This window comes from Caenorhabditis elegans, chromosome V (genome assembly GCF_000002985.6).
Source record: "Caenorhabditis elegans chromosome V".
Classification (NCBI taxonomy): Eukaryota; Metazoa; Nematoda; class Chromadorea; order Rhabditida; family Rhabditidae; genus Caenorhabditis; species Caenorhabditis elegans.
This window is the reverse complement of record NC_003283.11, coordinates 16,841,164-16,861,820: the sequence shown is the minus strand read 5'-3', so window position 1 is coordinate 16,861,820 and position 20,657 is coordinate 16,841,164. Positions and strand designations below refer to the sequence as shown.

The window sequence follows — 20,657 nt, the reverse complement described above, 5'->3', positions numbered from 1 at the left end:
AATGTCAGAGTCTTATGTGTTTGAAGAGCTAGACTGTGATGAGCCCACCAATGAACAAACGCGTTTTAAACGGCTGCAACATGTTGTTTCTGGTCAGTGGAAAAATATATTGATTGGATTGTTATCTCAAACTTTGTACGCGACTTTTTTGGTTCTATTAACCTACTTTTTGACGAAAGGACGTGTATATGAAACAGGTAATGGAAGATTAAATTGAAATAAAATCTTTGGTCGTTTCTAGAAATTGTGACGAGCTCTACATTTCCAGCGTTACCTAGCACATCTTCAAAAGCTGGTAATTTATATGTTCTAAACTTCTATTCTAATTACTTTTGCGATTTAAGATTCAACGTCTGCATCCACTACAACATTGCTGACTCCGGGTAAGATTTAAGCTCAATGCAAGGGCGCAAATCGAGGAAATACTGTAAACTTTCATTAAAGCACCCTCAAACATCAATACTTGCGTCTTCGGCTTCACCTACATTAATGGTAAATGTTGGCGACTATTCACTGATCCCCAAACACGAGAAAATGCTGACTCTGTTTGTATGAGCTACGGTGGTTCGACACTTTTCTCGATTAGAAATGAACAGGTAGCATGTGCTTGATACTTTTATTCAAAGAGGTTTACAGGAAAATAATGCAATTTTTGATTTTGTGTCAAACAGTAGTGTTGATTATTTCTGGACAGGGTTGATTTGTAAAGGGAATACTATTTCTTCGTGCATTTGGGATAAGGAAAGTGGATCCGCAGACGGCTATGATAACTTTTCAGACGGTGAGGATTGAATTGAAGTACCTCTCCAAAATTAAAATTTGAGAGATATTTCGATTTTAGATTATCCTGACGTGGCCATTGGGGAGTGCGTTTACTTCATCACTACTGGATCAGAAGCTGGAAAATGGAAAAGTGGCTCGTGCAATCCGACAATGAGTTTCATATGCGAACTACCTCCAACAATTCAGGGTAAGACTTCGAAACTAGGCGGTAGTTGGTGTTCAGAACCCTTAAGTTCGGAACCCTTAATTTGTGATAATTCAACAATTTACGGTATTGTCGAAATTCAGCGGGTTTCCAAAGATGTATAATAGATTATTTGATGGAGTAGATGGAGTAGCAACAGTGGGGATTTTTGTACCAAATTGTTCCCTTCAGCCGAACCCCTGCTGCAAGGTTTACTTGTTTCTATCAGCTTATTTATTTAAGACAACAATTGCGAGAACAATTACAACAATCATTGTTACCTACGCTACGATTTGTCCTACACTGTTGCTCAAAGTCAGAAGTTCTGCAGATCAATATGCGGCAACCTCGTTTCAATCACATCGGCCAATGAAAATCGTTACGTTCAATCAATATACATTGGCGGTGGATATATTACACTTGGCGCAGTGGTTCCAAATGTCAACATCATATACTGGATGGATGGATCACCAGCGACATATAATAATATTCAACATTATACAAATGGAACTTGTCTCTTTCTGAATCTTGCATGGGACAGTACCGATCACTGGTACACTGTCGATTGCGCCGAAGAATCATGGTTTCTGTGTAAACGGTCCACAGGAGCTAACTATATTTGTTGAATTAAATAAACTTTGGAGAATAAACGTTGTATACCTTGTTAGGTTGCAATAAATTATTATTTCAAATTATCAAACCTGATGGCCATTCGAGCTTCTTTGGCTTGGAGTAATATTTTTTCCTTATTTTGAACAACTTTATTGTATAAATTAAAATGTACATCTGAATTTTTAAAGATAAAAAAATTTACTATTGACCCGAAATTCTTTGCTTGCAAACAAAATGTGCTTTTTCAGTCAGACAATCGTAACCAAACCAGTGTCCGTTTTGGCTTGAGAGGAAAAGACAATTCCCTCTATTAATCAATATTGCATTGATGAAAATCGTAGGTGTTCCATCAAGCCATAGGACAACATTCTTTGAAAAAGCAAATCCACCAAGTACAATTATTGAATAAGATGGTAGAATGCTCACAAGAAAGCGATTTTCATTTGCGGAATGAATTGATGTCAAATTGGAACCCGATGATGCGCAAAAGTTCTTCGCATCTCTGGAAGTTTCCAATTGATTGTATGGGGTGTAGCAATAGTTTTCGTAGTTGTATTTGCAATTTTTATCTGAAATTTAGAGTGTGAAAACCTGTAATTCCGTGTCAAAGTTAAAAAATGTTTCAAATCATGAACCCTAATAATTTTTAAAAGCCTGAAAAATAATGTTTTTGGTGCTTGCATTCTCACCGTAAACAGTTGCTGGTAGCTCACACACAAAACTCATAGTCTCCGTACACGATCCATTTGCCCAGTTCCCGGCTTGTGTTCCAGTTGTCATGTAATAAATGCAGTCTCCATACTCATTATTTGGATGATCTAATATGATTTTGTGGCTATTTCAACTGTTAAGAGATGTACCCTCGGCAAAGTTATGGTAGGCTTCCGTGGTTCCACTGTTAACATCCCAAGTGCATGAAAAAGGGTCATCCGCATAGTACATCAAGCCCGTCCACAGGTTATCGACTTTTTGATCTTTTACAAATTCCAGAGCTGCTTGATTTTCCTATAAATCATAATTTCTAAATTAAAATTTTTTGGTTATCCTTACCTGTTCATTTCTGATTGAAAAAAGTGTAGATCCGTCGAGATTAAAGCAAGCCTTATCGGCATCTGCTCTACGCTGTGGGCCAGTGACAAACTTCCAACATTTATGATTGACATAGGTAAAACCATCAGCACAAGAATAGTCCCCAGGAGCTGTGAAAACCTGTTGTCGAGGTTAGGGATTCTATAGTAGGCAGGCGCGGTTTCATGTCCTGCTGCCTGCCTGAAACCTGCTCGTTTCACGCCTTTCAAATTTTCATATTTCTAACATTTTGTTGAAACTCAAATTGAGAAATGAAAAAATGTTTGAGCATAAGGCGCGTGTTGAAGCGACAGGCAGGCTTTAAGATCAGGCAGGTAAGTTTTTTGACGCCTACATGGTTCTAGTCGAGGTACTGTCTGCAACCGTCAGTAAGATCGAAAGCCAGTCTACCAAACCAACTTGTATAAGCAATTCAGAATCTCACCTGAAGTCGGAAAAGCACTGTAAATTGGTAACCTTTTTGTGGATGTAGACGTTGAATCTTAAATTCCAACCAAAGCTTCTAAGACATTTAAATCTTGAAAAAACCTGCTTCGCATATGTTTTCTCTTGCCAAAAAATAGGTTAGAAACACGACAATGGTCAAGTACACAATTTGAAATAGCAGTCCGATCAATATATTCTTCCAGTAATTAGAAACGACATGTTGAAATCTTTCAAAACGGGTTTGGATATCGGGCTGCTCATCACATTCTAGCGGTTCCAGCAGGTGGGACGTTGACATCAAATCAAAAATTTTTAGTTAAATAGTTCAAATAAACTTTAAATTTCAAACAGCGACAGAAAATTAAATATTATCTTCAAAGTGGAGCATTGTCTGTCTCCACAAGATAATAAATTAAAATCCGATTAGAAAGTCTGTACAAACTGAAATGGTGCGTTCCGTGGTTGTGGTTGTGGGAAAATTTCATTTTTCCAGTCCCTGTAGCCCTGTAGTGGCTGTTTATGAAAACTCTCTACTGTAAACCGATCGATAGATTTGGAGCAACTGTTCTTACAATTCAGAGTTCAGATGTAAGCCTATCAAAATCTTATCACATAGCGCTACGTGGCTAAAAGTATAGTGAAGTCTTGTCAGTCAATAACGTGACCTTGGACAAGGAACTTCTTATCAAGATTCCCACTTCATGTAATTTTGACGCCCAACCAACTTATTTTGAACTCCTTCCTTCTATACACTTCAGTGTTGTATGAAGAATGAAATTGTCCGTTCAACATGACTGGAAGCTTGGCCCCTCTAGTTTGATAGACGAATCGACTTCACTGGTAAGTTTTGCATGCAAGATTGGTGGAATTTTGTATAAAAAATTTTATGTTGAAATTGTTGCAGGTTTCGAAAAATCCTCAGCCTCTGTCCACTAGACCTCCACTTTCCAAAAAATGGAGCCAGTTTCTGAAACATCATTGGCTGGCTGTACTGATCGGAGTCATCTCTGAAATTTTAATTTTGTCTGGTGCTGTGCTGTTGACCTATTATCTAGCTAACAATTCAACTTCTGTTACAGGTGGGAAATTTTTTCTGTACTCGTGTAGATGAGGAATGTCTCCAGAAAGCGTCAGAACAACCATAAATTTAGTTTCCAGGTAACACGGCTAGTTCTGATATTGATTCAAGTACTGCACTTTCCTTCACAGGAACCAGATCAGGTTAGATTTAGTTTTTGACTACGTTACTGCAACGAAACTTTTGAAGACGACTGACTATAAGAAATACTTTCACGGTTACAGAATAGAAGAAATACTGTAACTTTTTATTACAGCACCAGCAAACATCAGTAGTTGCACTTTCGGCTTCACCTACATTAATGGTAAATGTTGGCGACTATTCACTGATCCCCAAACACGAGAAAATGCCGACTCCGCTTGTATGAGCTACGGAGGTTCAACTCTTGTTTCAATTAAAAATGAACAGGTAAAATGTGCTTGATATTTCCATTTACAGAGGTTTACAGGAAAATAATGCAATACTTAATTTTGTGCCAAACAGTGCTGTTGAAAATCTCTGGACTGGGTTGCATTGCAAAGCGAATACTACTTGTAATTGGGATCTGGAAAGTCGGTCTACGGATACTAATCTTGTCTATACTAATTTTGCAAGCGGTGAGGAGTGTTTGCTCAAAAATTGAGTGCACGTTTTTTTAAAATGTTTTTAGGACTTTCTAGCAATGAATGCGTTTATTTCATCACTGCTGGATCAGAAGCTGGAAAATGGAAAAGTGACTCATGTAATCAGACAATGAGTTTCATATGTGAACTACCTTCAACAATACATGGTAATTCTTGACTGATGGCTCTTTAATATTTTTCAATTGAAGATGATAATTGTGATAACATTTACAACAACCATTGCTACCTACGCTACGATTTGTCTTACACTGTTGCTGAAGCTCAAACGTTCTGCAAAACAAAGTGCGCCAACCTAGTTTCAATCAATTCGGCCAACGAAAATCGTTATGTACAAAGTATTTACAATGACACAAACGGATATATTCAACTTGGTGCAATGCTTCTTTCATCCGACGACATATATTGGCTGGACGGATCACTACCGGTCTATAATAATATTAAACGAACTTTGAATGGAAATTGTCTGTTCATGAGTGTTTCAAAACACCGTCGTGGTTTTTGGTACACTGTCGAATGCACCCAAAGATCATGGTTTCTGTGTAAACGGCCGGCAGGAATTGTGTGTTGATTTGAATGAATTTTCGAGAATAAAATGTTGTAATAAGAATTGTCAGAAATATTTTTCATTAGTTGGCTTATCATCAAATATATGCTCATGGACACATTTCAAATACTACACCAATACCAAAGATAAAACTACTTTTTCAGACCAACTGTGGAAATTATTATTACATTTTGTTCTCCTCTTAGGATTATCACAACGAATCATAAAATTAATAGGTTTATTTTAAACAAATTGAGTTATTAGGGACTAATACCAAGTTGATAAGAGAACGAGACGAGTTGTCACCGCTATTGACTTAGATTATGACGCTACATTTCCCGAATCTTTTGCTTGCAAATGAAGTCACCACTTCCAGTAAAACAGTCGAAACCATACCAGCCGCCGTGGGTATCATTGATGAAAAGGCAATTTCCATTGGTTATCGATTTTATATTGTTAAAAGTCGATGGCGTTCCATCATACCATAGAATCAAATTGCTTGAAAATGCGACTCCGCCAACTAAAACCGGCGGAGAATAGATTGTCGTTAGGAATCGATTTTCATTTGCAGAGTGAATTGACACCAAGTTGGAACCAGATGATGTGCAAATTTGCTGTGCATCGCTGGAGATTTTTAGTTGATCGTTTGTGATGTAGCAATAATTGTTGTAGTTGTATTTACATGTTTCATCTGGAATTTAACTTTTTAATAGTTAACTTGGTCGTGTACGTCCATCACATGAAGTCAGTATCTCAGATTTTAGTTTTATCTAGATGAAATGGTAGAATTTTCCTTTTTTTTTACTTACCGCGAAATCAGTTTCTAAATTCCCGCGAATCTCGAAGTTGGCCGCCTTAAATCTTACCGTGAATAGTTGCTGGTAGCTCACACACAAAACTCAATGCCTTATTACACGCTCCGTTTGTCCATTGCCCGGCTTGCGATCCGGTAGTCATATAGTAAATGCAACCTCCAGTCACGTTATTTGGATAAGCTGGAAACTTCTTTTGTTGATTTTTCGATTAACCTAAAATACTAACTCTTGGCAAAGTTATTGTAAGCTGAGATGTCCCCGCTATCAACATCCCAGGTGCACAGAAACTGCCCATGATCATCACAAATCAACCCTGTCCACAAGTTATCGACATTCTCGTTTTTCACGAAATCAAGCACAGCTTGGTTTTCCTATACAAAATTATTTAAAAATCAACTTATTTTCGTAGTTTCTTACCTGATCGCTTCTAATCGAAAAAAGGGTCGATCCGCCGAGATTATAGCAGGCCTGGTCGGCATCTGCTCTACTCTGAGAGCTAGTGACCAATTTCCAGCATTTATTATTGATATAAGTAAAACCATCGGTGCAGGTGTAGTTCCCCACAGCTGTAAATTAATGAATGTTGGGAAAGTACCATCAGTGGGACTAACATGGAGTTGGTATTGTACTGGTAACCGACCTTGTAGTGGATGTAGACGTTGAATCTGAAGTCCCAGAAACAATTATTATATACAACTGACACTTCTTACCAGGTCTTGAACGTGAAGATGTGATAGGTATAGTTGGCAATGTAGAACTTGTGAAAAGTTCTGTAAACAATCAGAAATGGTTCTAATAGTAAGTCATATTAATCTTTGAAAAAAAAACCTGTTTCGCACAGATGCTGTCTTGCCAAAAAGTAGGTTAACAAAACAACAAAGCTCAAGTACATAATTTGAGATAATACTCCGATCAATATATCCTTCCAGTGATCAGAAGCAACATTTTGAATTTTTTCAAAACGAGTTTGTTGAGTGGGCTCATCACATTCTAGCTCTTCAAACTCATAAGATTTTGACATCACAAGTTGACCCTCAAGTAATCCAAGTTATTTTTTTTCGAAGAGGGAAATTTCGAAGAGTTTCGAAGAGGGAAGTATTTAGTAGTCAAAAAAAAGAAAAAACTATTTTATAATTAGAGCACACAATATTCCTAATACACTTATCAGTCTTTTCGCAAAATTACATAAATCCGATTAAAAGGTTCAAAACAGAAAACAAAAAAAATTTTGAAACTTTTCAGAAAATTTCAGAAATTTATAGAAGCATCTGGTAGTCTCAGGAAATTTCTTGAAGAGGACAGAAATGTCTGAAAATTTTTAGATAGCTCTAGAAAGCTGTCAGGAGAGTTTTGGTAACTTATGGACAAATTGAAAAACTAGTGGAAGGCTTTAGAGTACTTTGACAAACTTCAAAAATGGTTAGAAACTGAAAAGTTCTGAATTTTGTTTTTGTCATCCTTTTCCTAATTCATGACTTTTGAAATAATATTTTAAGGTTACACTTTGATATTCAATTATTCCAACACCATATGAGTAATTTTTAACTGGCGCCACTCCACGTTTAAAAGAGTTAATAGTCTTATCAACTCTTCCCATTCCTCCAGACATCGGAATGATGTTTGAAAAATTACATCGATTCCTGCAACTTCATTGGAAGATCATACTGTTTGGGGTAATTTTTGAAATTTTGATTACAATTGGAGCTGTTCGTTTAACATATATTCTGTCGAAGCCCTTTTGTGAAACAGGTAGGTTTTACTTTCCTTTACTTAAATGGGCAAGATTGCTTCTAGAAAAAACAACTGATCACTTCGACTTTCAGATACAATAACAAGTTCTGCTATTCAAACAAGCACAGTATCCAGTTTCGCAACAACATCAACAGGATCAGGTTAGATTTATTTTTGAGCATCGAGATATCGATGAATATCTAGTTTTCACCCCGATCATATTCGCAAAGTTCTTCCTGTAGAAAATGTGCTTTCAGATACTTCATCCAACTCAACAACAACCAGGCCCTTGTCAACTTCCACTGAACCTGGTAAGGATAGGCTGTAAGTGCGCCCTACCAGAGAGAGAGAGAGAGGGGGACGTTCCACAGAACATTTCTATTTTACATTTAGGGTCTCGTTTCGAAACTCATAACTGTCGATTTCATTCATGACCAAAGTAGTATCGTTTTTAAATTAGATTAATGCTAGGTAACCATTCATACTTCTGTCTCGTGTCATCACTGAGCATTACATCTTTTTTATCAGAATTGTATCTGCACTGTTATACCAAAGAGGATCCAGAAACAACATATTGATAGATGAACAAATTTCTTTGCAGCACCCCCCTTCACTCTTGATTGCACAATAGGCTTCACCCATATCAATGGAAAATGTTGGTTTTTAATTCCTATTCGCCGAACACGAGAAGATGCCGACGCTGTTTGTATGGGATACGGAGGTTCAACCCTTTTTTCAATTAGGAATGAACAGGTAAAATGAGTTGATCGTTGTTTGCTAAATACAATTACAGGAAAATACTGCAGCTCTTGATTATTTGTCAAACGCCGGCGTTAATTATGTTTGGACCGGGTTGATATGTGCCGGTAACACTAGTTCATCGTGCACGTGGGATATGAAGAGTGGGTCTGCGGCGGACTACGATAACTTTGCCAACGGTGAGAAAGTGATAGGCAAGCGGATTCTGAGATATTCTTTACAAAATTTGATTGAAAGTTCATTTTCAGGCTTTCCCAACGAGACCAATACAAGCTGTGTGTACTTTATCACCAGTGGGCCAGATGCTGGACAGTGGAAAAGTGGCTCATGCAATCAGACAATGGGTTTTATGTGTGAACTACCTCCAACTATTCATGGTAAGGCTACAAGACAGGAGCGGACAATGGTTGGAGAAAGCGCTAGAGAGGTGCAAATCGCTAAAAAAATTTTAATTGCCGCCCTGCCTCAAAGCTGTTAATTGATTCTTAAATTATATATTTCAGACGGTAGTTGTGATTACAATTACAACAATCAATGTTACCTACGCTACAATACTCCGCACAACATTCCTGATGCTCAAGAAATCTGTAAAACAAGATGTGCCAACCTTGTTTCAATCAGCTCGGCCAATGAAAATCGCTTCATACGATCACTATTTACTACACAAGGATATGTTTTACTTGGCGCTGCGGTTATATACTACGACGATATTTATTGGCTGGATGGATCACCAGCGGTGTATAATTATATTGAACGGTATCAACACGGAGCTTGTCTGCTGCTGAATGTGAATTGGGTTTACATCACTGACGGTGCCTGGTACACCGAAAGATGCACCACTCCAGGAAAATTTCTGTGTAAACGGCCTGCAGGAACTGTTTGTTGAATTGAATAAAGTATCGAAAATAAAAATTATAAATATTGCCGAGTTTCACATCGATTCATATGAAATTTGAAAAAGAGTTATTAATTTGCTGAAATCTATTCACATTATTTCCAAAAAGTCACTAATAATAGTCAACGGATTATTGTTGTAAGTGAATTAATTCTCTTATCAATTCTTTCAATTGTATCAATTTTCAAACACTCCTCGTTTCATGCCGACTTTACCTCCAGTGCTCGGAAAATTAAATCATTTTCTACAACTTCATTGGAGAATTATTCTGATTGTGGTAATATTTGAACTTTCTGTTATAATTGGAACTGCTCACTTCACGTATGTTCTATCAAATCATGCGGCTTGTGAAACAGGTAGATCTCTTTACTCAAAAAGACAAAAGGTATTTAAATGAAGTTTCAACATGTTTAATTTGCAGACATCATAACAAAGACTACAATTCGAACAAGTACTGTAACCAGTTTCACAAAAACTTCAACTATTTCAGGTCTGGTTTTTTACCATACAAAAATGTAGATGTTGTCTTCCTATCAATTTTGGAGAAATAAGTCTCTTTGCTAGAATTTTTCACGCAGTAGTGTTCTAGTATCAATTAAACATTCACTTTCAGAAACTCCATCTACAACAAGTTTGGTGTCAATATCTAGCACACATGGTAAGGGTAGCTCATTTATGGGAAAACTCCAACTGGGTTCTTTATATTCGCTGATACTAATAAGATTAATTGTATACTGTTTTTATTAAGTGTTTCGAGGGTATAATTTTTTAAAATAACCCTCACTTATAGAAAAATACTGTAATTCGTGATATCACAGCTCCCTCAAACAACCTAAGTTGTCACATCGGTTTCGAGTTGATCGGTGGTAAATGCTTGCAATTATTAACTGGGGTTGGCACACGAGCAAATGGTAACCACAATTGTTGGCTGCACGGAGGTTCAAAACTATTTTCGATTAGGAATGAACAGGTAGAGTGTGCTTGAGATTCTTGTTTCGAAACTATTACAGGAAAATAGCGCAATTCTTGATTTTGCCTCAAAGAACAATATTGGCAACATCTGGACAGGGTTGCTTTGTCATGGGCACACTATTTCCACGTGTATTTGGGATATAGTGAGTGGATCCGCGGAGAGCTATGATAACTTTGCAAGCGGTAAGGAAAACTTCTTTGGAAGGATTCTGGAGTGCTTTTTCTCAAATTTTAGTGAATACTCGATTTTAGGTTATCCCAACGTGAGCACTGCTTCGTGTGGTTACTTCATCACCACTGGAAAGGAAGCTGGACAATGGAAAACTGGCTTGTGCAATCAGCAAAATAGTATCTTATGTGAATTACCTCCAACTATTTATGGTAAGAACTCAAAGCAACAGTGGGCGGCGATTGCAGTTGGGCAATCCGAAAGTTGGATAATTGGGCAAACATAATTGATTGCCGCCCACCTCTGCTTTAAGGTTTAATATATTCTATTTATTGAAGACAAAAATTGCGAAAAAAATTTTAACAATCATTGTTACACACGCTTTGATGATGCCTACACCGTCGCTGAAGCACATGAATTTTGCAAGCCGATGTGCGCCGAAGTTGTGTCAATCAATTCTGGCGATGAAAGTCGCTACGTACAATCCATTTACAATGTGAAGGAACATATTATACTTGGCGTAGCGGTTTTAAACGACAATAATATTTATTGGCTGGACGGATCATCCACGGTGTTCATAAACATTGGGAACAATGACAATGGAACTTGTGCGATCATGGATGTCTCATTTGGTATGGGTTACTGGACCACTATCGAATGTTCCCAGAAGGCGTGGATTTTGTGTAAACGACCCGCTGGAATTGAGTGTTGATCCGAATCAACCGTTGAGAATAAATTTGTTATATTTCAATATTTCAATCTGTTACGTATATATTAACTGAATTTTTGAAATTTTCTATCTGCCCAAACTGGCCTGAAATCTGAAATCCCGGAAGTTGGACGATCTTGAAAAATCTTGTTGATTGAAAAAAAATAAGACTACTTGTTCATACACACTGTCAACCCCGGGAAGGGAACCCGAATTGATAGGTGGACATAAATCGGTGAATTGGAAAAGTTTATGAACCAAAAACAAGACATCATAAATCTTAAAAATGTTAGGATAATAGCTATTTTTCCAGGATTCTTCGTTTGCAAATAAAATAATTATTGCTAGCCATACAATCACCTCCATACCAGCCTCCATTGGTATTATTCATGTTAAGACAATTCCCGTCTTTTATCTGGTAGATATTGTTGAAATTCGATTCTGTTCCATCATACCATAACATCACATCATTTGAAAAAGCCACTCCGCCAATTAATATATTTTTGTTTCTTCCAAAATTAATTGTCATGACGTATCGATTCTCGTTTCCAGAGTGAATTGATACCAGATTGGACCCCAATGATGTACAATAGCTCTGAGCATCGCTGGCAGTTTTACCGAGAGAGTATGGGGTGTAGCAATAAGTGTTGTAGTTGTATTTGCATGTTTCATCTGAAATTGAGAGTATGAGAAGTTTTTTTGGTCCTGGTTAACTCTTGAAATCTTACCGTAAATAGTCGTTGGCAGCTCACACACAAAACTCATAGTCTCATTGCACAATCCACTGGCCCACTGTCCGGCTTGTGTTCCAGTAGTCATGTAATAAATGCACTCTTCATTTACGCCACTTGGATATCCTGAAAATAATTTCGTGGATACTCCAATCATTTTGAGAGATACCCTTGGCAAAGTTATTGTAAGCTGCGGTGGTTCCGCTCTGCACATCCCACGTACACAAAGACGGATCGTTGTTATCACAGATCAACCCGGTCCACAGGTTCTTGACTTGCTGATCTTTTACGAATTCCAGCACAGCTTGATTATCCTGTGCATAATTGCAAGCTCAATATAATTTGGTTTTTTTTGATACCTGATCGTTTCTGATTGAGAAAAGGGTCGATCCACCAAGATTATTGCAAGCCTGGTCAGCATCTGCTCTATTTTGGGGCCCAGTGACCAACTTCCAGCATTTATGATTGATATAGGGGAACCCAGCAGCACAAGAATAGTTCTCGGGAGCTGTAAAATACAAACTATTGGCAAAGTACTGTACACGCCCTTATGTAGAAGAGTGTGTATGAAACAAATAATGACATGGAATTGAAGGGTCGTGGCTAATCCAGTCTTACCTGAAGTTGGCGAAGTACTGGAAATCGGAGTACTGGAAGTCGACCAATGTGTTGTTGAGCTTTTTGTTGTAATAGGTAAAGTACTGGTTGCCAATGTAGAAATTGTAGAAACTGCTGTAAACAATGAACGTAGAATGCAAAAAATGTATACAGAATATAACTTCTTAAAAAAACCTGTTTCACATATTGGTTGTCTTGTCAGAAGGTAGGTTAATAGAGCCACAGAGGCAACAATTATAATTTCAGATAATCCACCGATCAATATATTTTTCCAATGATCACTAGCGACAAGTTGAAGCTTTTCAAGACGTGTTTGATTATTAGATGGCTCTTCAATTTCTAGTTCTCCGAACACGTAAGATTTTGACATTGCAATTCGAATACAAATATTTTTCGAATGAATTAAGAGGAGAAAGGCACAAATTGATAAGGAGAAAAGGAAAATTAATAATTTTGAAAGTGAAGCACTTGGTCTTAATACACTCATAATTAGGCTCTCAAGAGGATCAAATAACGTTATCAATTTGTGCAGAATCCTTTCACATTTTTACTAAATAGTCACCATTAATAGTCAATGGATTATTGTTAATGCTCTTATCAATTCTTCCAATTATTTCATTTTTCGAACTATGCCGAATTTACCACCAGTGCTTGGAAAATTGAATCAATTTCTACACCTTCATTGGAAAATAATTCTGATTGTGGTAACATTTGAACTTGTTATTATAATTGGAACTGCTTATTTCACATATGTTCTTTCAAGTCATGCGGCTTGTGAAACAGGTAGTGTTCTTTACTTGAGGAGGCAAGGGATCTTCAAGTGAAAGTTTAACTTGTTTACAGATAAATTCACAAGTTCTGCTATTCAAACTAGTACGGTATCCACCTTTAAAGAAACCACGACCACTTCAGGTGAGAATATTTTAACAATCGCAACTAAAAGCTTTTTAGAACAGTTTCTTTTTGTAGTCACGTAGCATATTCCTATAAAGTTCTTCCTTTCAGACATTTCTGCTACAACAAGACCGGTGACAACTTCCAGCACACAAGGTGAGATTAGCTCGTTGTCGGGAAATGTGGCAAATACAAATTTTCAAAAACCTGCTTTCAACTGGTGTTTGGAAAAAATATACAGAACTTCTTCAGTTTGCTTGATTCTCATACCCCAAAATAATGATCCATCATGTAGACAAAAAACCACCTTTGACCACCTACTGTCTATGTAGAGTTCGGAAATTTTTAACTTACAGCACCTCCAAACAACCTTACTTGCTCTGTCGGTTTCCTCTTGATCAATGGTAAATGTTGGCAGTTACTAACTTGGGGGGACTATCGATCAAATGTTGACTACGATTGTTGGGGAAAAGGAGGTTCGACACTTCTTACAATCAGAAATCAGCAGGTAGGAACAGCTTCATACTTATGCTTTAAGGCCATTACAGGAAAATGATGCACTTGTTAATTTCGTTTCCGATATCTATTATGAGAATTTTTGGTTGGGATTAGTATGTAAAGGAAATACTACTTCCTCGTGTATTTGGGATAAGTTCAGTGGAACCGCAGAGGGCTATGATAACTTTGCACCCGGTGAGGATCATTTCAATAGAAGGATTTTCTTGTACTTTTATGAAGTTTTAGTGAGAGTGAAATTTTAGGTCATCCCAACGTGACCATTGGGGAGTGCGTTACCATTAACACTAGAGGGTCCAGAGTTGGACAATGGGAAAGTTGTTCGTGTAATGTGTACATGTATTTCGTGTGTGAACTGCCTCCAACTATTAATGGTAAAGATTCAGAGTCATGGTTCAACTAATTGTTTTCCTTCAGACAACAATTGCTATAACAATTACAACAACCATTGCTACCTACGCTACGATAAGGATAAGGCGTACAGCATTGCTGATGCTCAAAAGTTCTGCAAAACGAAGTGTGCCAACGTTGTTTCAATCAATTCGGCCAACGAAAATCGTTACGTACAATCCATATACTATATTAAAGATGGATATATTACACTTGGTGCAGCGGTTCTAGACCGCGACGACATTTATTGGCTTGACGGCTCAACCTCAACGTACAATAACATTCGAAACTATAACAATGGAACATGTGCAGAAATGCTTCTTTCATGGGATACTGGTTATTGGACCACCACCGAATGCTCCAGTAATGGCTGGTTTCTGTGCAAACGGCCTGCAGGAATTGAGTGTCTGAACTAAATGATGTTTTGAGAATAAATATTCTGTGTTCGGCTTACTATGAAAGGGTTCTGAAGGTGCCAGTGAATTTTTAAACGAAACCTATTCAATTTCAAAGAACATGTTGCACATAAAATGTGAATTTCAGCTGCATATTCTAGAGCTGAGTTCATGGTGAGCATTCCGAGACACAGCATTAATGACTCACTCTTGCCGTCAGTGACCATGGTCATCTATTGTCCTTTTAAAGTTTACTTGGGGACGTTCCGATTGTTTCTTGAGGTGACGAGGAACTTCCATCTGAACTTCAATTATGGGTTCATGTAACACAAAACTAGCAGAGGCGGTGCTCCACGTTTAAGAGAATTACTTTCCCTATTTCCTTATCAACTTCCCTCTTTGAACCAATTTTTTTGAAGTATTTAAAGTCGTGATGTCTTACGTGTTTGAAGAGAAAGTCAGAAAGAGAGAGGGGAAGAGAAAGACGTGGGGCGCCACCTGTACGCCAATGAAGGGACGCGAGATGGAACGCGTCTCTGTTCATTTGCAAAATACAAATCATCGCCTAATACACACTGATGATTTTTAAAAAATGAGTTGATGGTGGATGAACTGAGATACTTCGAAAAATCGTAGAGAAAACAGCAATAAATAAATAGTTATATTTAATTTTTTTTTTTAAATAGAACAAGTTTCTTGTTATATTACGATATATTACGATATTCGCATATTCGCATATTCACAGTTCACAAATACTTTAGTATGTTCAATCAGTTTTTCTCTGTAAGAATTAGTTTTTGTTGGCCAATCCCTGTAGGTCATCGTAAAACATCGTGATTTTTTCTACAGTTATCAACTGCCTATTCACATCATTTCAGAACAATGTCAGCATGAGTGCATAATGGATTGCCGTTTTAAGTAAATCAATTTTCTTATCACTTTTTGTTTCAGTTTTTGAAAACTTTTCGATCAATGTCGACCCCGGCTTCAGAGCCTGGAAAATGGTGTCTATTTTTACAACGTCATTGGTTGATTATAGTAATCGTAATAATAGCTGAAATTTTTATCATAGCGGGTGCTGTTCGTTTAACGTATTTTCTGTCGACGCATCCAGCTTGTGAATCTGGTAAGCAATTTGCAAAAGAGAAGGTATCTCAAAGAGACGTTTAAACTTGTTTGGTTTACAGACAAATTCACGAGTTCTGCTATTCAAGCGAGTACTGTATCCAGCTTCGAGAGAACTAGCTCAGGTGAGATTTATTTATTTTACACGGTCGGTCGGTCACTTCAAACAAGTATACATAAGCTCACCTGTAGAATAGGTTATAAAACTGATCACTATATCAAAATGAATAAATACGGGATTTTCTAATCACAGAACCCGCAAACAACATTAATTGCACCTCCGGCTTCACGAATATTAATAACAAATGTTTACAATTAATAACTAACCCGAAAATCCGAGAACATGCGGACTCTGCTTGTATGGGGCACGGAGGCTCGACCCTTTTTCGATTCGGAATGAACAGGTAACACATTTTTTATATTTTTGTTCAAAAAAGAAAAAGCAATTCTTGATTTTGTATCGAACAGCGGTGTTGATAATCTATGGACCGGGTTGATTTGTGAAACGGAGAAATCGTCGCCGTCTACTTACGTGTGCATTTGGGATAAGGAAAGCGGGACGTCGGCAGGATATGATAACTTTTCAGAAGGCGAGGATGGAAATCGTAATAATTCTGAAGTATTTAGTTTTTAGATTTTCCCGACAAGACCATTGGGGACTGTGTTTACTTCATTGCTACTGGGCCATTAGTTTGACAATGGCAAAGTGGTTCATGCAATCAGACAATGAGTTTCATATGTGAACTACCTCCAACTTTTCATGGTAAGGCTTAAAGGTTTTACTGATGGCTTCTTAATATTCATAAGTTTAAGATGATAATTGCGATAACAATTACAACAAGCATTGTTACCTACGTAACGATAATCTGCACACTGTTGCTGAAGGACAGAATTACTGCAAGACGTTGTGCGCCAACCTTGTTTCAATTAACTCTGCCAATGAAAATCGTTACATACAAAGTATTTACAATGACGTTGTGGACGGATACACTTCCCTAGGTGCAGCTGTTCCATATTACGGTGAAATATATTGGCTGGATGGATCACCTCCAGTGTATGATAATGTTCAATCTACCAGTGGGACCTGTGTCTTCATGAGTCTTTTAAGCGGAGGTAGTGGTGTCTGGAACACTGTCCAATGCACCGACAGGGCGTGGTTTCTGTGTAAACGGCCCATAGGTGTTCCATCATACCAGAGGATCAAATCGTCTGAAAAGGCAAATCCGCCAATTGCAAAAATTGAAAATACTGACACGGTGCTCATGAGAAAACGATTTTCATTTCCTGAACGTATTGAGGCCAAGTTGGAACCCGATAATTCACAGATGCTCTGTCCTTGTTTGGATGTATTTATTTGATCATATGGGATGTAGCAATAATTGTCGTAGTTGAATACACATGTTTCATCTAAAATTGAAATTATGCAAATCTGGAGTTTCCATGTTTAACATTAAAACATTACCATAAATAGTTGCTGGTAGCTCACACACAAAACTCATAGCCTCATCACACGAACCACTTGCCCATTGGCCGGCTTGTGTTCCAGTAGTCATATAGTAAATACAGTCTCCATTTGGATTATCTTAACAAAATGTTATAATTGTTCAAATTATTCTAGGACTACCCTTGGCAAAGTTACTGTAGGCAGCAGTTGTTCCGCTTTTCACATCCCAGGTACACGAGAACGGGTCATGCCCTACACAAACTAACCCGGTCCATAGGTTCTCGACACTTTTTTCTTTTACGAATTCCAACACAGCTAGATTATCCTGTATTTGATGATTTCTAGACATACATTTCTTTGGTTTTCCGTACCTGCTCGTTTCTGATTGAGAAAAGTGTCGATCCGCCGAGTATAAAGCAAGCCTGGTCAGCTTCTGCTCTACTCTGTGGGCCAGTGACCAACTTCCAACATTTATGATTGACATAAGTGAAATTACCAGTGCAATAATTTTTATCGGGAGCTATAAAATATAAACTAATTTTATTTTTCGTGAAAACTATTCGTGAAAAAGAGCTAGTTTTCCTCCAATTTGCATTTATTGTAAAGTTTTCGTTAGAATTTGGGCCCTATCCACTAATAGAACTCAGTGATAATAACTTAGATAAATTGCATGCTATTACCCGCAGTTGACAAAGTACTAGAAATCGGTATTTGTGAAGATTTTGGGCCAATCGTTGTGATAGGTAGAGTACTAGTCGGCAATGTAGAACTGAGCGCAATTTCTATAAATATTAAAGGTTATATGGGATTTCAATATTTTTCAAACCTGTTTCACATGTTGGTTGCCTTGCCAGAAAGTAGGTTAATAGAACCGCAAAGGAAACAATTATAATTTCAGATAATCCTCCGATCAATATATTCTTCCAGTGATCAGACACGACACGTTGAAGCCTTTCAACATGTTTTTGTTCGTGGGGCTTATCAAATTCTTGATCTTCACATACAGAAGACTTTGGCATCATAAATTAGAAAGCAAATGCTAAATATGAATGAACAACAAAGGAAATATTGATAAAGTGAAAAGGAAAGTTAATTCGCTTAAAAATTTGTGCACCGCCTTTTGTGCACCGCCTTGGCGGGTTTCAAATTTTGACATTCCATTCTGAACTCCGAAATTAAAAAAAGCATGCATTGATCGTGTAAAATTCATTTTCTCCTTCATGTATCATAAGAACTATTGTTGCTACTGGAGGATCTGAGACAAAAAAATAAAATTACTTTTTCATATGTATTGTAGAAATTAGTTACAGATATAGTTACAGATATTTATAAACAAATTGATCTTATCATATGGTTAAAATATGGTTAAAAGTGTTGAAAGAAAACACTAGCTTGTGAGCTAAATACTGTGTGTTATGTTAAAATCCGTAAACATTCACTGAACACATTTATTCTCTACTTTTCTGAAATGTTTCGCTTGCACAAGAACACAGCTTTGTCATACAGACAATCGTAACCTATCCAGTGTCCTCCGTAATCACCTCTAATGAAAAGACAACTCCCTCTTCTAAACTCGATTATATTGATAAAAGTCGTTTTTGTTCCATCATACCATAGAACAAAGTTGTCTGAAACGGCAACTCCACCAATTGCAATTGCTGTTCTCGGGGAAAATAAGCTCATTGCGAAGCGATTTTCATTTGCAGACTGAATTGAAGCCAAATTAGAATCCAATGATGTGCAATAGCTTTGCGCCTCGCTAGAGAGCTTCCATTCCAAATTTGGGATGTAGCAATGATTGTTGTAGTTGTATTCGCATGTTCTATCTAAAATTTATAGTGTGAATGGAGGTGAACTATATATTTTACAGCGTTACAGTAGCTATGATCTATACTGTAGAATATGTGTGTGTGGCATAAACATTCACGACGAAACAAATATATTGTAATTTTAATTTAACAGTAAGGTGGTCGTAAAACCTTACCATAAATAGTTGCAGGTAGCTCACACACAAAACTCAACGCCTGATTGCATGATGCACTTGCCCATTTGCCGGCTTGTGTTCCAGTAGTTATATAATAAATACAGTCTCCATATTCATTATTTGAAGAACCTGCAAACCGACATTGTAGATGTTTCATTAATTTTTAGAATTGCCTTCGGCAAAGTTGTCGTAGTCGGCGGTGGTTCCGCTTTTGACATCCCAAGTACACCATTTCGGTTCATATCTACGACAGACCAGCCCGGTCCACAGGTTCTCAACCAACTGGTCTTTCACAAACTCCTAAACATCTTGATTTTCCTGTAACTATTAAGTTTAAGACTCAAATTGGCTGTGTTTTTCCGTACCTGCTCGTTTCTAATTGAGAAAAGTGTTGATCCTTTATGATTAAAGCAAGCATGATCAGCATCTGTTCTATTCTGTGGGCCAGTGATCAATTTCCAACACTTATGACTGATATATGTAAACCCAGTAGCGCAAGAATAGTTCCCCGCAACTGAAAATACCATCGATAAAACAAGTATTTTCCGTACCTTATCCGACACCTAGAAATGAAGAGCTCACTACATTCCCACCTGGAGTTGGCAAAGTAGCGGACGTAGAAAAAGTAGAACTTGTGGCAATCCCTATAAAAGATATAAATTTTTATTCTGTTTTACTATTTTCTAAACCTGTTTCACATATTGATTTTCTTGCCAGAAAATAGGTTAATAGAACCGCAAAGATAACGATTATAGTCAAAAATACTCCTTTTTTTAATATGTTCCTCCAGTCATCGACAAGTTGAAGCTTTTTAAAAAACGTTTGGCTTTCAGGTTGATCACATTCTAGCTCTTCAAACAGGTGAGACGATGACATCACAAATTGTTACTTAATTAGTATAAAATAGTTGTACATTTTGTTAAAAAGGCAAAAGTGATAAGGGAAATACGAGAAAATAATTATCTTAAAAATGCCGTTTGGTCTTAATAATACACTTATAGTAGAATGAAATAACTGAAAATCATGATAAAACAATTCAGAAAGTTTGAAGATTTTTAGGAAACAAGCCAAAGTCGGGGTTTTTTTTTTGAGAAAGTTCGGGCTCAGAATGTGTTTGGAACATGAAACATTTTGAGCGCCGAATTTCGAACTGAGAAAACTTTAGGTCAAT

The 20,657-nt window shown here is 37.3% G+C and overlaps 9 protein-coding genes and 2 pseudogenes across 12 annotated transcripts; 6 read left to right on the top strand and 5 right to left on the bottom strand.

Moving 5' to 3' along the window:
• Nucleotide 1: 1 nt before the first annotated feature.
• On the top strand, nucleotides 2-1,593 carry clec-32 (C-type lectin domain-containing protein; the record flags this gene model as incomplete). The annotated part of the gene is made up of 7 exons (NM_001028781.3): nucleotides 2-197; nucleotides 242-295; nucleotides 345-383; nucleotides 445-596; nucleotides 637-781; nucleotides 842-970; nucleotides 1,211-1,593. 7 exons carry the CDS (start codon nucleotides 2-4, stop codon nucleotides 1,591-1,593), a joined length of 1,098 nt encoding a protein of 365 aa, NP_001023952.1.
• Nucleotides 1,594-1,780: 187 nt separating this feature from the next.
• clec-22 (C-type lectin domain-containing protein) lies at nucleotides 1,781-3,392 on the bottom strand (the record flags this gene model as incomplete). Its single annotated transcript, NM_001356775.1, has 6 exons — nucleotides 1,781-2,148; nucleotides 2,269-2,397; nucleotides 2,440-2,584; nucleotides 2,630-2,778; nucleotides 3,093-3,149; nucleotides 3,197-3,392. 6 exons carry the CDS (start codon nucleotides 3,390-3,392, stop codon nucleotides 1,781-1,783), a joined length of 1,044 nt encoding a protein of 347 aa, NP_001343583.1.
• Nucleotides 3,393-3,743: 351 nt separating this feature from the next.
• clec-31 (C-type lectin domain-containing protein) lies at nucleotides 3,744-5,402 on the top strand. Its single transcript, NM_074857.3, has 7 exons — nucleotides 3,744-3,934; nucleotides 3,999-4,173; nucleotides 4,253-4,315; nucleotides 4,429-4,580; nucleotides 4,621-4,768; nucleotides 4,822-4,941; nucleotides 4,984-5,402. The coding sequence occupies exons 1-7, from the start codon at nucleotides 3,866-3,868 to the stop codon at nucleotides 5,361-5,363; spliced, it is 1,107 nt and encodes a 368-aa protein (NP_507258.2). The 5' UTR covers nucleotides 3,744-3,865; the 3' UTR covers nucleotides 5,364-5,402.
• A 95-nt stretch (nucleotides 5,403-5,497) lies between these two features.
• On the bottom strand, nucleotides 5,498-7,188 carry clec-27 (C-type lectin domain-containing protein). The gene is made up of 7 exons (NM_074856.4): nucleotides 6,983-7,188; nucleotides 6,865-6,924; nucleotides 6,766-6,819; nucleotides 6,572-6,720; nucleotides 6,381-6,525; nucleotides 6,206-6,334; nucleotides 5,498-6,030 (listed from the first exon to the last, which is right to left on the bottom strand). The coding sequence occupies exons 1-7, from the start codon at nucleotides 7,173-7,175 to the stop codon at nucleotides 5,669-5,671; spliced, it is 1,092 nt and encodes a 363-aa protein (NP_507257.2). The 5' UTR covers nucleotides 7,176-7,188; the 3' UTR covers nucleotides 5,498-5,668.
• A 576-nt stretch (nucleotides 7,189-7,764) lies between these two features.
• clec-35 (C-type lectin domain-containing protein) lies at nucleotides 7,765-9,554 on the top strand (the record flags this gene model as incomplete). 2 transcript variants are annotated; one of them, NM_001269798.2, is made up of 7 exons in its annotated part: nucleotides 7,765-7,903; nucleotides 7,978-8,046; nucleotides 8,143-8,196; nucleotides 8,487-8,638; nucleotides 8,679-8,823; nucleotides 8,893-9,021; nucleotides 9,148-9,554. In NM_001269798.2, 7 exons carry the CDS (start codon nucleotides 7,768-7,770, stop codon nucleotides 9,528-9,530), a joined length of 1,068 nt encoding a protein of 355 aa, NP_001256727.1. The 2 variants fall into 2 exon arrangements, with proteins under 2 accessions (NP_001256727.1, NP_001256728.1); NM_001269799.1 differs by having other exon boundaries at nucleotides 7,768-7,903; nucleotides 8,679-8,838; nucleotides 9,148-9,530.
• Nucleotides 9,555-9,718: 164 nt separating this feature from the next.
• Nucleotides 9,719-11,427, top strand: clec-37 (C-type lectin domain-containing protein). Its single transcript, NM_074854.5, has 7 exons — nucleotides 9,719-9,895; nucleotides 9,961-10,029; nucleotides 10,153-10,197; nucleotides 10,358-10,509; nucleotides 10,550-10,694; nucleotides 10,764-10,892; nucleotides 11,019-11,427. The coding sequence occupies exons 1-7, from the start codon at nucleotides 9,742-9,744 to the stop codon at nucleotides 11,390-11,392; spliced, it is 1,068 nt and encodes a 355-aa protein (NP_507255.2). The 5' UTR covers nucleotides 9,719-9,741; the 3' UTR covers nucleotides 11,393-11,427.
• A 194-nt stretch (nucleotides 11,428-11,621) lies between these two features.
• Nucleotides 11,622-13,210, bottom strand: clec-26 (C-type lectin domain-containing protein). The gene is made up of 6 exons (NM_074853.4): nucleotides 12,913-13,210; nucleotides 12,739-12,852; nucleotides 12,480-12,628; nucleotides 12,290-12,434; nucleotides 12,118-12,246; nucleotides 11,622-12,061 (listed from the first exon to the last, which is right to left on the bottom strand). The coding sequence occupies exons 1-6, from the start codon at nucleotides 13,106-13,108 to the stop codon at nucleotides 11,691-11,693; spliced, it is 1,104 nt and encodes a 367-aa protein (NP_507254.2). The 5' UTR covers nucleotides 13,109-13,210; the 3' UTR covers nucleotides 11,622-11,690.
• Nucleotides 13,211-13,222: 12 nt separating this feature from the next.
• On the top strand, nucleotides 13,223-15,010 carry clec-36 (C-type lectin domain-containing protein). Its single transcript, NM_001028979.4, has 7 exons — nucleotides 13,223-13,521; nucleotides 13,582-13,650; nucleotides 13,744-13,788; nucleotides 13,989-14,140; nucleotides 14,181-14,325; nucleotides 14,394-14,522; nucleotides 14,566-15,010. The coding sequence occupies exons 1-7, from the start codon at nucleotides 13,368-13,370 to the stop codon at nucleotides 14,952-14,954; spliced, it is 1,083 nt and encodes a 360-aa protein (NP_001024150.2). The 5' UTR covers nucleotides 13,223-13,367; the 3' UTR covers nucleotides 14,955-15,010.
• An 895-nt stretch (nucleotides 15,011-15,905) lies between these two features.
• clec-30 lies at nucleotides 15,906-17,239 on the top strand (annotated as a pseudogene). The gene has a single exon. A coding segment is annotated over exon 1 (1,334 nt).
• Nucleotides 16,970-18,580, bottom strand: clec-25 (C-type lectin domain-containing protein). Its single transcript, NM_001028978.3, has 6 exons — nucleotides 18,329-18,580; nucleotides 18,183-18,284; nucleotides 17,874-18,022; nucleotides 17,683-17,827; nucleotides 17,521-17,640; nucleotides 16,970-17,465 (listed from the first exon to the last, which is right to left on the bottom strand). The coding sequence occupies exons 1-6, from the start codon at nucleotides 18,519-18,521 to the stop codon at nucleotides 17,125-17,127; spliced, it is 1,050 nt and encodes a 349-aa protein (NP_001024149.1). The 5' UTR covers nucleotides 18,522-18,580; the 3' UTR covers nucleotides 16,970-17,124.
• Nucleotides 18,581-18,957: 377 nt separating this feature from the next.
• On the bottom strand, nucleotides 18,958-20,362 carry clec-23 (annotated as a pseudogene). The gene is made up of 5 exons: nucleotides 20,164-20,362; nucleotides 19,852-20,000; nucleotides 19,660-19,804; nucleotides 19,487-19,615; nucleotides 18,958-19,328 (listed from the first exon to the last, which is right to left on the bottom strand). Coding segments are annotated over exons 1-5 (993 nt in total).
• Nucleotides 20,363-20,657: the final 295 nt, after the last annotated feature.

Coding starts and splice junctions, on each gene's coding strand:
- clec-26 (NM_074853.4), bottom strand. CDS start 13,108: ATGTCAAAATCTTACGTGTTCGGAGAACTAGAAATTGAAGAGCCATCT. Junction 12,853..12,912: donor ACAACCAATATGTGAAACAG/GTTTTTTTAAGA, acceptor CATTGTTTACAG/CAGTTTCTACAATTTCTACA. Junction 12,435..12,479: donor TCTCAATCAGAAACGATCAG/GTATCAAAAAAA, acceptor AATTATGCACAG/GATAATCAAGCTGTGCTGGA.
- clec-25 (NM_001028978.3), bottom strand. CDS start 18,521: ATGCCAAAGTCTTCTGTATGTGAAGATCAAGAATTTGATAAGCCCCAC. Junction 17,828..17,873: donor TCTCAATCAGAAACGAGCAG/GTACGGAAAACC, acceptor CATCAAATACAG/GATAATCTAGCTGTGTTGGA. Junction 17,466..17,520: donor GCTACCAGCAACTATTTATG/GTAATGTTTTAA, acceptor TTTCAATTTTAG/ATGAAACATGTGTATTCAAC.
- clec-36 (NM_001028979.4), top strand. CDS start 13,368: ATGCCGAATTTACCACCAGTGCTTGGAAAATTGAATCAATTTCTACAC. Junction 13,522..13,581: donor TCATGCGGCTTGTGAAACAG/GTAGTGTTCTTT, acceptor ACTTGTTTACAG/ATAAATTCACAAGTTCTGCT. Junction 13,789..13,988: donor GACAACTTCCAGCACACAAG/GTGAGATTAGCT, acceptor TTTAACTTACAG/CACCTCCAAACAACCTTACT.
- clec-31 (NM_074857.3), top strand. CDS start 3,866: ATGAAATTGTCCGTTCAACATGACTGGAAGCTTGGCCCCTCTAGTTTG. Junction 4,174..4,252: donor CAATTCAACTTCTGTTACAG/GTGGGAAATTTT, acceptor TTTAGTTTCCAG/GTAACACGGCTAGTTCTGAT. Junction 4,581..4,620: donor TTTCAATTAAAAATGAACAG/GTAAAATGTGCT, acceptor AGAGGTTTACAG/GAAAATAATGCAATACTTAA.
- clec-27 (NM_074856.4), bottom strand. CDS start 7,175: ATGTCAAAATCTTATGAGTTTGAAGAGCTAGAATGTGATGAGCCCACT. Junction 6,925..6,982: donor ACAGCATCTGTGCGAAACAG/GTTTTTTTTTCA, acceptor GATTGTTTACAG/AACTTTTCACAAGTTCTACA. Junction 6,820..6,864: donor ATCTTCACGTTCAAGACCTG/GTAAGAAGTGTC, acceptor CTGGGACTTCAG/ATTCAACGTCTACATCCACT.
- clec-37 (NM_074854.5), top strand. CDS start 9,742: ATGCCGACTTTACCTCCAGTGCTCGGAAAATTAAATCATTTTCTACAA. Junction 10,030..10,152: donor AAAAACTTCAACTATTTCAG/GTCTGGTTTTTT, acceptor ATTCACTTTCAG/AAACTCCATCTACAACAAGT. Junction 10,510..10,549: donor TTTCGATTAGGAATGAACAG/GTAGAGTGTGCT, acceptor AAACTATTACAG/GAAAATAGCGCAATTCTTGA.